General features: G+C 43.4%; 1 protein-coding gene and 1 long non-coding RNA gene across 2 annotated transcripts; one reads left to right on the top strand and one right to left on the bottom strand.

Moving 5' to 3' along the window:
• Positions 1 to 48: 48 nt before the first annotated feature.
• faxcb (failed axon connections homolog, metaxin like GST domain containing b) lies at positions 49 to 12,330 on the bottom strand. The gene is made up of 6 exons (XM_086154674.1): positions 11,893 to 12,330; positions 9,306 to 9,441; positions 8,896 to 9,092; positions 4,692 to 4,909; positions 3,884 to 4,000; positions 49 to 2,821 (listed from the first exon to the last, which is right to left on the bottom strand). The coding sequence occupies exons 1-6, from the start codon at positions 12,150 to 12,152 to the stop codon at positions 2,508 to 2,510; spliced, it is 1,242 nt and encodes a 413-aa protein (XP_086010800.1). The 5' UTR covers positions 12,153 to 12,330; the 3' UTR covers positions 49 to 2,507.
• On the top strand, positions 12,168 to 13,945 carry LOC147229311 (uncharacterized). Its single transcript, XR_015106775.1, has 3 exons — positions 12,168 to 12,278; positions 13,306 to 13,423; positions 13,843 to 13,945. It is a non-coding gene; the product is annotated as an uncharacterized LOC147229311 (long non-coding RNA).
• The last annotated feature ends 278 nt before the right edge of the window (positions 13,946 to 14,223 follow it).

Here is a 14,223-nt window from a genome sequence, read left to right as displayed (position 1 = left end):
TGGATGAAAACACAAAACTTTTCAAACAAATTTAAAATGGTCAAAGCTATTCTTTATTGAAATCAACAAGTTGACCCAGTTTATGATTACACATCCACGGGTTGTTTTTTTTTTTTTTTTGATCACCCATTCTTCTCTACAATGATTATGGTGCACTTTGTCACACATACAATATTCAAATGACCCCAGGAGTAACGCTTTGACACGACTCCATGAACAAGACATCTGGTTTTAATATGGCTTGATTAAAAGCAGTCAAATATTGAAGAATGTCCAGACTGGAGAGGGATGGGATATGGATCACAGGATGACATAATGGAAAAAGGTTGTTTTTAGTCCGACAACCCGGATCAATGTGTGACCCCTTCTTTTACTAACTCACCTGTCCAGGCTTTAGTCTTAAAGGATTTCCTTCAGACATAGATCCAAAGGATCTACTCCCAAATACCTATAGCGTTGCATGTCGATTGATTTTTGATTTTTGTCCAGGTTTGAAGGTTTCGATCAGAAAATGGAAGTTGCTAGATTTTGTTTTAGCTTCTCAAATCAATCATTCAAACCACAGTGATTCTCAGTCACATGTGGCATAACCCAAAAAACACTCCCATCCTCCATGCAGCCAAACTGTCTGCATAACATAAACATAGGTATGGTGGATTTTTTTTTTTTATGAAAACAACTTTTTAGTAACAATTTTGCTGTCCACTTTAGAGCTTGTAACAAGGTCAGATAATCAACAGGATTACCTGAAATGTGACTTTCCAGATCTAAGCACATGTTGAAACGAATATCAAAAAGAGGTTCAGAATTTTGGGATATCTAAAAGGATAAAACCCAGAAATTAAATCATCAACTCTTTAAATCAATCCCTCGGAGCAGAGATGATGACTAACATGTCACATGTTATCCACATGCACTCCATGTCTTCTTAACCAGTTGCTTGTGAGTTCTCCTACCAAGTCTTTACCATAAACTTCCCCCCTTGACTAGTTTCGTAACCATCTCCATGATCTTTAACAAGACATTCATGTTCAAATTCACAGATCCACAGCTGACAGAAGCAGCACAGTCTGCACACAATCATGGTCAGATTACTCTGCCTGGTACAACACCTCAGTTGTCTTTCTTTTTTATATTTTCTCAAGTATGTACAGGAGAATGCTCTCTTAGAAATAAGGTGAAAATAAATTTCCACTAGTGCAAATAATGTCTCAGTTGAGAGCTATTGTAAAACAAATACTGACAAAAAAATAAATATATTTCATAAGAAAAACAAGAAAAAATGAACTGGCACTGATAATATAATGGTTGCTGAGTGGAAGAAATCGTTACTTTCACCCATTTCTTTAGTCTAAGCACTAAGGCTGATTTGTAGCTGCGGCCTACAGGAATGTATCCCATTGTGTATCAAAGCAACATATTTGTTTTGACTATGCCTATGAGCTATCATGAAAAGAAAACCACAGTATTGCAGTGTCTGGCTAAGGAAAAGAAACATCCTTTTAAACTTGATATATACTTCTGTGCTGGCTGCAGGCAGACTCAGCACTGTTAGGGACACATCTTGGCATTAGTACTTCTGCGATGTTGTCTCTGTGCCAAGGAACGGTCACACTCTCTTGGAAATTGAACACCACTGTGTCAAGGTTCTCAACTTGCGTCTGAAAACAAGAGGATTGTTCGAGAGGTCAAACTGGGCCACTCCATACTCGAGGGTTAAGATCCAGGTCATTATCAAGAGAGTGCAAACGTAGAAATCAGCCTTAAAGTTTCCGATGGATCAGAATGCAAATATCAGGCTACTATCCCCATCTAAAGGCCAAATATGTCAACTTCACCCTTACCCACACTGTGTCCGTGACTAAATGCTTTAACTGCCATGAAGCAGAATGAAAGAAGGCCTCTCAACGGGCCTCCAAGCAGATGCCGATTGTGATCGATAGTGCTATTTTAATGGAGATGTAAAAAACTACTTTTGATATGGAGTCATTCCATTGTTACAAAATGAAATGTGGATCAATCTGAAGTGGTTAGCAGCTCAGATTTCCTTTTTGGGTCTGATGGATCTCCAACCATCTGGAGGAGTTGTGCATTAAGACAAAGGGCAAAGCGGTTGTTCGTTGCATCGTTTCAGCAGGTGAAGTCACACCTGTCTTGTCTCGGGTCCTCGACAGTTGTCGCTGCGCACAAGTGGGATGTTTCCTCCCTGCTAACCCCTGAATCCGTCTCCATCACAGGAAAAGACAAATAAGGCAAAGAGAAACAGCCACAGCTACAGCTTTGACGTTCTGGGAGGAGACAAATTGGTCAGTGGTATGATGAAATATGACGTTCAGTTTTTAGACTCTGCATATGATTACCCTCTCTGTCCACTGTGAAACAGTGAAGCTGCGGGTCCTTGAACAGTGTCTCCAGCTGTTGTTTGGACAAACACCACAGCCTGCGGCGCTGGCTGTTACAAGCGCAACTCAGTTTCAGTCCGTCAGCCAATCGTGGCAATTTTCAGGTCAAACATCTAACTCTGGCATCGGCTCCTCCTTGAGCTGGATTTCAGTGTCCGACCCCGTACCCACATCGGAGTCAAACAGCGAGTGGTCAGAGTGTGTTTGTGTGTGTCCAACCGAGTGGCTGCTGGCATCGCTCTCATCCAGCGTGTCAGTCCTAGAGAAGAGCCCAAAGTCCAGCAGGCCGGAGGGGGAGCCGACGCTGCTGCTGTTCTCACTGTCTCCATCATAGTAAAGATCCTCCACCTCCAAAAACCACTCGGGCCAGAACCTTCTTCGCATCCTCTCACAGAACATGGCCAGGTTGATCAGCTCCCCTGAAAGAACAACAGAGTCGAGCTTTCACGAATACTGCCAAAGTCTACCGAGGGCTATCCATACAGAGAAAGAAACAAATTTTCATTTAACGGGTACGAGCTGTGAAAGCTGTTTGAGGCAAAGTGACAAATTGCTTGACTTCAATCACTTTTATCAAAATGAAAATGAAAAATAAAAGAGAGGAGTTTTTTTAATTTATAACTAAGTGCAGCAGGGATGTCCAAAGTCCGTCCCGCAGGCCAAATGCACCACATGTTCAAAAAATCATGAAATAGTTCATTTGCTTTAAATGTTAATGGTTCAAAGAACATCAGCCTGGAAATATCGCCCTCTTTGCAAAAATTTGGACACCCCTGAATTACACCATCTGAAAGCAAAACTGTGTTTACAGTGACCGTGACTGACATCTCTTGGCTGGGATTGGCTTAAACTCCTACACAAAGCATCTGGGAAAATTGATTAAACGTACTAAAAGAAAAAACGTAACTACTTCTTAAATAATAGATTTTTTTGTAAAAAAAAAAAGGAAGAACAAAGCTGAAATTCAAACAAAAAAAGAATAACATGCAGTGATGTCTGGTTATATATGAACCAGGCTCTGCCCTCTGATGGACTCATCCGGTAAGGTTTTTCACCAAATATTCGAGAGATTCAAAGTGTTTATTATCATATGAGCAGTCTGGAAACATGTTTTCCTGGACAATGAATTTCTTAATTTGCTATCCACAATGATGCATGATTGGTAGTAATAAATAAATGATAAGTGCTGTAGCTGGAAACAGGGCAGAGAAATGTAAACAGTATTAACAGGATATGGAAGACAGAGTGCAAATTGAAATGTAAACAGTTGTGTTCACACACTGTCCGATCTGATAAAGTACAGTTTAATATCTAGAAAGCTGAGTTAAGCTTCCCTGTGTGCAAACTCACAAGCTGCCAGTTGTAAGCCAACAGTTAAATAAGCAATTCAAAAAACAAGTCACAGAAACCCCGACTAATTTACTGCAGACTATGATAAACTTCGTCAGGCTGTTTCATGTGAAATACAGTAACACACAAACCTTTGATGAGTTGCTCTGGTCGTGTCCCGGGCAGGGTCCACATTGCTTGAGCCAGATGCCCGAAAACTGTAGCGTCTAAAGTTGACACCTTGGACCCCATGAAGTACTTCTTATCTCCTACAGGATGCGGAGCAAACACATTTGTTCATAAAATGCAATGTGTTTAGGTGATAACCGTAGGCATTTTGCAGCTGAAATGCTTCTGAACTTGGAAAGTATTTCATCTCTCCATCCATTCTTTATCGCTTATCCTTCTCAGGGTGACAGGGGATGCAAGAGTCTATCCCAGATGCCATCAGGTGCCACATAAAGACAGACAACTATTCACTGTCTCAGTCGCACATCTGTGTAATTTTCCTAATTTTTCCCACACAGATACAAGGAGAACATGCAAAACTCCACACGGAAAGTTCCCGTCGGAATTGAACCAGGGTACTTCGTGCTTTCCAGAAGCACTAACCCCTGCGCCACCATGCCACTGAGAAAGGATTTAAATTAAGATAAAAAATCAATCATTCATTAAACAAACTGCTTTGATTCAGAGACCCACTTGTCCAGTTCCTGTTGTGGAACTTGACTTGTACGTTTACATGACGCCGTTAACATCACAAAGCTTCCATTTGCTTCACTTGATAGACAGATTTGGTGGGAAACACTTTGGTGGCTTACAAGATAATATTTGACTTCTTAAGTCAAAATATTTACAAACACAAATGTTCTTTATGAAAACTGTGGTTTTCCTTCATTACAGATTTCAGTTGTTTAAGTCATCACCACCAACATACACACACACATGATTGCCTCCTACCAAGCAAGGTGGCCAGCGTCCTCATGTCCTTCTCCATCAAGGCGTAGACCTCCTCCTTAGAGAAGCGTCCAATGCCGTGGCCGTACATCTCCCTCCTCACCATGCTGCCATTCAGATGACACAGCAGCCACTTCAACGTGTCACTCAGAGGGCCGCTCATGGAGAGGAGCTTCTGTGTTTCCTCCAGGTTGTCCACCCACTGGCAGTAGGCTATTGTCCTGTGAGATAATAAAAAGAAGACATGTTGAAGTTACAGGAGGTAAAAAAAAATGACACATCTTTGACATCATGAGCAACATCTGTGTTTTGAAGCCCTCTTAATATGTGACATCATAATCTATATGAAGATTCTTTATTAAACAAAGACTCCGGCAGCACTCAAATATGGAACATCCATCCATCCATCCATCCATCCATCCATCCATCCATCCATCCATTCATCCATTCATCCATTCATCCATCCATCCATCCATCCATCCATCCATCCATCCCGTCTTCTGCCGTTCATCCTGCACTCCTGCAGCAGCCTATCTCAGTTGTCATTGGGCAAGAGATGGCATACGCCCTGGACTGGTCGCCAATCAATCGCAGGGCCAGAATATGAAACATCAGAAATAGAATGGTGACGTGTGAAGGAAAAGAAAGTGACTTTTTCATTTCCTATCTGGCTTATTACCCTGGAGTGCAGTATCGTTATTGTAATACAGTAGCAGTAGTTTTGGCAAGGAGGGCTGATTGTAAAGGTGACTTCGAGAACAGCTGGCCTAACAGCAAGCGAACACATCCATACAACCTGAAAGTCTAAATCAGGGCTGTCAAACTCATTTTAGCTCAGGGGCAACACGGTGGAAAATCTATTCTAAGGTGGGCCGGATCGGTAAAATCATGACATATGAACTACCGTTAAGTACCTATTGTTCAATTTACTCCTCAAACCTGGTATTTTTTAGCTTTGCGAGCCGGATTAAACCAGTTCATGATCCTTATCCGGCCCACAGGCCTTGAGTTTGACACCCCTGGTCTAAATGGTGTCCAAGGCTACAGGGACAGCTGATAAGCTGATGCTTCTTCAACACGACTCACAGGTTAAAAAAAAACAAATAGCGTAATCATGGACAACCGGGGATGTCCATGTCATACACACAAAGCTATAAAAGTGAGACAGGTCTTGAATAATGCCAAAATCAAAAATGTTCTATCTTCGAAAAGGCTACAGATTGTATAAGTGCGTTGTAAAGTAATTTAAATGACTTTAATTAGAGGTTCAGCACATTAACACTAGGCGGCTGCCCTCTCACTGGCTGTAATGGCCTCAGCCCCCTGTCGGTGATGACGTCACAAGTCCATCCCATCATACTGAAAGCCCTTCCATGAGGAAACATGAGCAAACAGCTTTTCCCCCGGACTCAAGGAGGGAAGGGTAAGCGCGCAAAATGTTTAAAAATAACACTGTAGCTTCTTAATACCAGAGTGGTTGAGGGCAAGAGGGTAGCCAGACATCTAGGGGAAGAGTTTAAGTGGCGATTTGTCTCCCAGGAGTAGACAGACAGATCCTGTGTGTGCAAACAAAGCTGGACTCAAAGCCTTCAAATCTCCCGTTAGCCCTGCTTCTGTGTCATCACCAGACTCTCCTCATTCTGGTGAGCAAAGATTGAATAAATGAAAAACACAATTGCTTTAACTGGATTTGCCGCATCAAAACTCAAATATGCTCTTACGTTAGCCGTCCACGTCTTCTGTACATTTACTTTCGACCCTGCCGTGCCAGGTATTTTCTAGCTCATCTGCTTGTGCGTGTGGACACTAACAGGATTAGGCCAATTCCCCCTTGCTCACTTGCACTTCATACCACAACCGTCCTTTTGGATGCTTCTCCGCCCTCAGCATCAACCTGGTGACAGTCTAGAGGTATCAGGACACAAGTCTGTTAGCTTTGACCCACACTGTGACTGGAAGAGAGCGTCAGTGTGCAGTTTTCTCTCTGGCTGAGAATCAGGGATTGAATAAAAGCATCTGGCCCAAGTATGAGAGATGACTGCCTCCCCAACCCCCAGGGGGGCTACGGACCACTTCCTGTTACATCATCGTTTGTCCAAAGAGGATCCCCTGTCCTTTGTTTGCAGATTTGCAAAGACTACTTGGGCGCGGATAAGCTTACTGAAATATCAAACAGGGTTTGAGTCCATAGGCAGGGTCACTCAGAGGGCAATGAGAGAGGTCTCAGACAGAAAATGTCCATACATTTTTTTCTCCATTACCTTCCAATTCAATAACACTACTATGAATAGAATTAACCTATAATTATTAATAATGGCACAAACAAATCATATAAGTGGTGTGAAGAAATAAAAATGGGCCTTCTCATTATGGGAATATATAATATGTATGGAATCAAACTCAAATCAAATTGAATTCTAACTTGCATTTGAGTTTGTTATAGCATGAGTGCACTTGTAGAATAACAAGTCAAAGAGAGAAAGTTAATTACTTTCTGTCCAAAATAATAAGAAAAAAAAAGCTTGTGCATGCCAACTAACAAGAAATTAATATTTCATTGCTTTTTATCAACTGGAGCTACTGGATAGATGAGGATAAAGCCAGCAAAACATGTGTTGTTAACTGGATAAATACTTTAATACTGAATGATTAAATAAAAAAATTTAAAAAAGGGGCCGTCTTCAATCAGACAAGCTAAACACTAAAGGGTCTTGTTTCTCCTTAGAAACAAGAAACTATTTCTGGCCGGCAGATCAGAAGAGCAGAATTTAAGAAAAGATTCAAAGAAAAAGAATCTTCGGTGAGACTGGGATAAAGCTGGATGAGGACGGCAGTGACCCGCCGGGATTCAGGACCAATTCTTCTGTAATGAAATGCACTATTTTACCCTGATCTTTGAATCTAAGTCAAGCCTTGCATTCCAGCCTTGACGTAGAAACAGACTGCAAACATCTGAGGCCAGTAGGAAGTTTGTAAGTCAGGAGATGAGGAGAATTATGTGGTCAATAAAGAAACAGAGACCTTTCGCTGGTCTTAATGCAACTAAACAGAATTTCTGCTATTCTATTATCAATATAATATTACTTTATTTACATAACAACCTTAACAACACAGTTAAAAAGGGATTTGAAGTTAAGAGAAAGAGCTTAAAGGTCTGTATCATGAATAACAAATAACTCCAATGGACAAAATTGTAATAAATAAATAAATAAATAAATAGAATAAAATAAAACTGTTAAGGTGTACTGTGCATTTACATTATAATGCATATACATTTAAGTGAGTGTGTGTACAGGGTCATTTTTTTCAGGACAAATTGTTGTTTCCTGGTGAGACTTTCATTATTAAAATACTTATTACAGACACTTCAGTAATAAAAGGTATCAGGGGGACATGTAATGTGTAAGACTAATTTTTGGGGGGGAAAAAAGTATCACAGTTCACTAAAAATCCAACTCCTAAATCCAACCCTCCTCCCGCCCCTTCCCTTCTTGTGCTGCCCAGTTGATCTCTTTCCCGTTCCTTGATATGGTTCTGTGCCGTGTTTAGATCCACGTACACACCTATCGATTCAATTATTTATGCAGGAGAAGGCCAGAGTGCTGCTGTTTTGCTTCCTCCAGCTGCAATCTGATGCTACGCTTTTGAGAAGGTATCCAGAAGCCTAAGAGCTGATGACTGATCCTGATCTTCACGCTTCACCCCTTAGCATGTAGTTTCCTTAATTCAACTCCGGAAAACTGTATGATGTGCATCAATCTCTCTTAGATCTCTGTCAAAAAGACAGAAGGCCGTGACGAAGACCATCAAAAAGTGGTAGCGTTGGGGGATGGGAGGAGAAAATGATAAACAGAGCTTTTAAGCAATGGACAACAGCGTCTCTCTCTGGACATGTGCAGCGTGCCGAGTAATTTCCCAGCACTGCTGTGTGTTTCTCATCTTGCTGAATGACTCACCACAACACTGACAGAGTAGAGCTGAGCTTGAAGGACAAGGGACCGGGCATAAATAACTCAAAGTCAAACAAGGCTGTTGCTCTCCTGGTTGTATAATTTCTAGTTTGTGTGTTCCTACATGTAGTTTTTTTGCTGGATGATTTTATGTTATGGGAAAATGTACATTTAAGTGTAAGCGTTAACAACAGTGACGTTGAATACAGCTTGATAATGCAATAGTTACATCAAATAACAGTTGTCGATCAGCCTACCAGTAAAGATGTTCTTCAACCATTTTTGTGACGGCGCGTGACACCGCCCTCTCCTGCGGGGTGAGGTTCTTGTTGAGGTTGACGCCGAGTTTGTCCTCCAGAAAGTCCACAATAAACTCCGACCCCGAGGCCTGCTCATGGTTGTACTCGAGCCAAGGCATCTTCCCCTGCGGCGAGAGCCTTCCGTCGAAATAGTTCTGTAGAAGGGGGAGCAGATCTTCCAGTGAGAATTCAGGGAATTCTAGACAAATGGTAAAACTGTCAGTTTTTTCAAAATGAAAACACATAAATATCATTAACTGCTGATGTGCAAACATAAACACTTTGGCAATGATCTGTTTATTAAATTTTAAAGTTCCAAATATCTTATTTGCTGCAGTGGTTTATTTACAAATAACATGTAGAGTCACCTGGTAAGGGAGATCCACCATGCGCAAATACGTCTCTATTTTGAGGCAGAAGGGTGAGAGGCTGGGCACGCCGTTCTTTGGCCTGGAGAACTGATGGAGAATGATGGCATCTTTAGAATCCAGCTCCTGCTCCTTCCTGCACAGCACAGGACAGGAAATCATAAATAAATTGTCCACTTTTGAACTTTTATTTGCATCTCTTGTTTTTTTTACCACCTCGTGATGATGTTGCAAGCCCACTGTGTAAAAATAATCAAATAAGATAGCACAATATGACTGTTGCTTATACACCATCGTCCTCGCTCACACTGAATTCGATCTACCAACTCCAACTCTCCTGACTCCCATGACCAGAGCCAAGCACTAGACCGCGGTGGGGCCGAATCATGGTCGCCGCTGCCCCCTGCCCTCTGGGATTCCCTACCTCAAAACATCAGGAACTCCGACTGGTTACCAGATTCAAAGCGCAGCTCAAAACCAATCTGTTCGCATTATCACTCCCTGACTCTTAACAGCATTTTCAACTTCATTTTAGCTGCTTTATTTATTCATTCATTTTTTTTTTCTCTTTACCTCTGCGACATTGTAAAGCATATTTGAGTAGCCCAAAATACAATGTATAAAATTGGATGTATAATTATTACCAGAAAAAAAGTGAAACCTCAATATTCAAAAATATTTGACTTTTGCTTGTTAACATTTCAAACATACCTTGATGAGTGTTTCCCTTTTCATTATCAAGAAATTCACTGAAATATTCACATTTTCCAATTCCATTACAGAAATGTGCTTTTTTTTTCCTTTTTTTAAATAATATATTTTTGTCAAGTACTTTCAAAATCCATCATCCATGTTTGGGTCCTAGGGGCCTCAGGTTTCACACTGCTGGACCAGGACAGGCTTCAACATGTTTGTGTGTGTGTGTGTGTATATATATATATATATATATATATATATATATATATATATATATATATGTGTGTGTGTGTGTGTGTGTGTGTGTGCATGTAGATGTATATATATTTTAGGATACTTTTAGCTCTTTGTCACTTTTATTAGTTTTATTTTCATTGTTTCCTTTAAATTTGTATTTTTGTACATGTCTGTATGGTGTCCTTGAGTGTCGAGTAAGGTGCCTTAAATGAAAAGCATTATTAGATCTCCCCCCCCCCAATTTGTCACTTTTATTGTTTGGATTATTTTAGTTTTTCTTGTCAATTTAAATCTGGATTTTGTGTATAGGTATGCATCTGTACAGTGTCCCTGAATGTAAGGTGCCTCAAATAAATGTACTATTATTGTTTTTACAGTTATTTGTATATGGATTGTTGGATGTTGAGCATATGGCTTGCGTAAACATTCACCATACAAATCAAAATGGTTTGAAAAAGGATTGAAGGGAGTTTTTTTTTTTCCACCATCAAAAACACCTGGTCATGGACATTCACCTCAGTCTATGCTCTGTCGCTGTCCAGTGTAAGGTGGTGCTGAAACCGTCGCTCACAACCCACCACAACCGCTGCTCCAAACTTTGGGTGAAGTTGGGGGAGTGAGGGGGTGGGTGAAGGGATGGTAGTGTGTGTGTGTTTGTGTGTGTGTGTTTGAAGCTAGGGAATGAGGGGGTGGGTGGAGGGATGGGAGTGTGCGTGAGGCTTGGGGAGTGAGGGGGTAATTGAAAGGATGGTAGTGTGTGTGTGTGTCTGTGTGTGTGTGTGTGTCTGTGTGAAGCTGGGGAGTGAGGGGGTGGGTGGAGGGATGGGAGAGTGTGTGAGGCTAGGGGAGTGAGGGGGTAATTGGAGGGATGGTAGTGTGTGTATGTGTGTGTGTGTGTGTGTGTGAAGCTTGGGGAGTGAGGAGGTGGGTGGAGTGATGGTAGTGTGTGTGTGTGTGTGTGTGGGGGGGGGGGGTCTGTGCACAGCCGGCATGGCAACATCACATGGCCGGGACAGACGATGCCGGCGGGCTGCGGGTTCCGGCCTCAGTCGCCTGCACGTGATTGTGCTGCAGCGTTTGTGTGCACGAAACGCAAGGTTACACAGATTAGCACGGGAGGGGTGGAGGATGAGGAAGAGGAGGAGGAGGGGAGTGAAAGCCGAAACTATCAGGCCACTAATACAGGATGTAGACTACTCACTCCCTCGGTAACGACCCGAAATAACCCCGCCATTGACTGGCACCGCGCTAACAATAGCACAGAGATAATCCGATCATTAAGTGATCAGTCTGATCATTAAGTGGAGAACATGTTTATCGGCGTTATTGCACCTCCATCCATCGCCATTAGCTGAGAGCCCAGTGTGAGTCGGTGGGCCCCTCCAAGGGAACGCTTGATTTTCAAACGCTCAGGTGCCGCCGGGGCGGGCACGGGAGGCACACGGGCGGACGCGTGACTCCACCATTTATTTAATTTCCCCCCTCCCCTCCGTGTAGTGCCGTGTCCTTGGAAGGAGACGGGGAGCGAGAACTTCGGCAAACACCGCGAGATCTGCAGCGGAACTCCCCTCGCAAGTCTGCTCCCCAAAAACAACCCAAGCACCGCCTCGACCCAAACAAACCTGCCCGGTGACAAACGCACGGTGCTCCCTACCTGATGGCGAGCAGTTCGTGCAGGAGGTAGGCTGCGGCCGCCAGCAGGGCCCCCCCGGTGATGTAAAGGGTCTTCTTCCACCAGGAATCCGAGCCCAGAGCCGTCATGATACCGCCGTAGTCCTGCAAGGGGAAGGCGATGATGTATCCATACAAAGATTGCTGCTGGTCGGAGACGCACAGCCCGAGGGGCAGGCTGTGATTCCGCCCGAGATCAACCACGCACGTCCGGGAGGAGGCGAAGCCAGCAGCCCAGTACATCGTCCTTTCCTCCGCTCAGAGTTGCGCCGCGTCCTCCCTGCTGCGGTCCCGGGTTGGCTTCATTCAAACGCCGGGTGGCTGGTCTAGGACACGATGGCGGCGGGCGTCATATTTCCTCAGAAAAGTGTAAGGAGTAAACATCGCGGCTCTCCCCTCCCCGGGATGATGCTCGGCGCCCGGCTCGCTTCCTCTTTGCGGCGTTTAGGTGATCGGGTGCCTCGGTGCTACGGAAACGCGACAGATCTACTTCCGGTTTGGTGTTTCAAAATAAAACCCACTAGATGTAACAAGATATCCATTCAGAGGCCATTGACCTTGATCGGAAACGTTGTTCTCCCGTAGTATCTGTCAAAACAACCGTTTCAAGATTACTGTAGCGTTTTTGTCAGGGAAACACCCGGGTGACGTTAAAACTTCTGTTTAATGAGCAACAGCTGTTGTTGGAAACAGCCACGCCACACAAGTCTGCAGTACAAATAACTGTTCCTGCTCAATTCCAGGTTAAAAAAAAAAGGAAAATCAGAATTCATTTCACGTCAAATCACACACACAAAAATTCCCAGCAACCCAAAAATCACACAGGCAACAAGCATCAACACTCGTGACTCATTACAATGTAAATAAACTAAAATTCCTTACACAGCGCCTGCATGCTACATATTGATTAGAATTTAGTTTTATGAAAGGTCATTGGAATGAAGACTTTCATTTTTATATTCCCTACAATTGCATTAAGTGGTTAGCACTTCGACCTCACAGCACGAAGAACCCTGGTTCGATTCTAACACGGGGACCTTTGCATGAGTTTGTTCTCTCCATGTCTGTTTGTTTTTTTTTCCGGATCCTCCCACAGCCCAAAACATGCAGAAGGTCAATTGGAATAATTAAATTTGAAATTGCACGGAAGTAGTGAATGTTGTCTGTCTTCGTATGTGGCCCTACAATTAGAGCGGTATAACATGGATAGATGCATTAAGTGGATAATAGGATAAGCCTTGTGTGCATGTTTAAATCCCCTATAACACAGACCTTGCTAGCCATTCGAGAAAACCGAAGATACGGGCATCGTTTTTATTTTCTAGGTACAACTTCCGCTATTTTTACGTACACGATGGTCGACTTGACGCAGACGGTCTATTGTCTTACCCGGCAGAGGCGCCCCGCCCTGACGAGCCCCCGCATCCCATCGAAACATGTGCCCCCCTCCAGCAACACACCAGCAGCTGGGGAACAACAACAATGACGACATCCTGTCGACGGTGTGGACACAGGTACAATCGGACTCCGGAAATCACTTCGTTTACTCTCTACACTTCTTTGGTGATATTATACATCATTATAAGATACAGGGCATCTCTTAAGCACTGAAATCCAGATGTGGAGGTATGGAGAGGCGTGTACCGGATGACCGCATCTACTTCCGGTTAATCTGATAGCTATCCTACTTTATTAAACGATCTCCACAGCATGGGGTCATTAAAGTACATCTAATCTCACCGATAAGGGTAAAAAAGCTGATCCAAGTCTACTCACTCTGGGACAACCAAGTGCAAAAACAAACATATGTTGACGCTTCAAACCGGCGGCTGCTTAACGGACCTGTGCGCTGGCCGTGCGCGACTCCACGGAAACGGGATTCCAACGGTTCATCCCGGCACCGACAAAAACACCGGATCTCCTCTGTCAACAGGTGGCAACCTGCCCAGATCACTAGGATCAGCTGTTCCTAAGCAGGGAAAGGACAAGTTGCGGGCACAGGTCTCCGCTGCAACCCCGGCTTGTGCAAGTTTGAGGCGCGCTCCCGCGGCTCCGGTGCGCGGAGGATGAAGCAGGATGGATATTGGCCTGCAGGCAGAGGCGACACACACATTCTCACCAAGTCAGACAACAGGATTTTTATCTGACGTCAGAAACTCCTGCTGCTAATCCACTGGGAATATTGAAAGTGACGTTTCCTGAAGTCAAATCATCTCTCTAAGAACCTCACCGTTAGCACAGTCTCCTCTCCTATTATATAATTCTTACAAGGAGACTTGTTATAATCCCAGAGAATGTCCCTTCATCTTCCCGT

The sequence above is a fragment of the Fistularia commersonii genome, chromosome 11 (assembly GCF_037954325.1).
Source record: "Fistularia commersonii isolate RoL2024-O1a breed Wild chromosome 11, RoL_Fcom_v1.0, whole genome shotgun sequence".
NCBI lineage: Eukaryota > Metazoa > Chordata > Actinopteri > Syngnathiformes > Fistulariidae > Fistularia > Fistularia commersonii.
The sequence above is the reverse complement of the archived record's forward strand: the minus strand, read 5'-3'. Positions and strand labels throughout refer to the sequence as shown.

Coding starts and splice junctions, on each gene's coding strand:
- faxcb (XM_086154674.1), bottom strand. CDS start 12,152: ATGTACTGGGCTGCTGGCTTCGCCTCCTCCCGGACGTGCGTGGTTGAT. Junction 4,910..8,895: donor GTTGAAGAACATCTTTACTG/GTAGGCTGATCG, acceptor ATTATCTCACAG/GACAATAGCCTACTGCCAGT. Junction 4,001..4,691: donor GACGCTGGCCACCTTGCTTG/GTAGGAGGCAAT, acceptor CGCATCCTGTAG/GAGATAAGAAGTACTTCATG.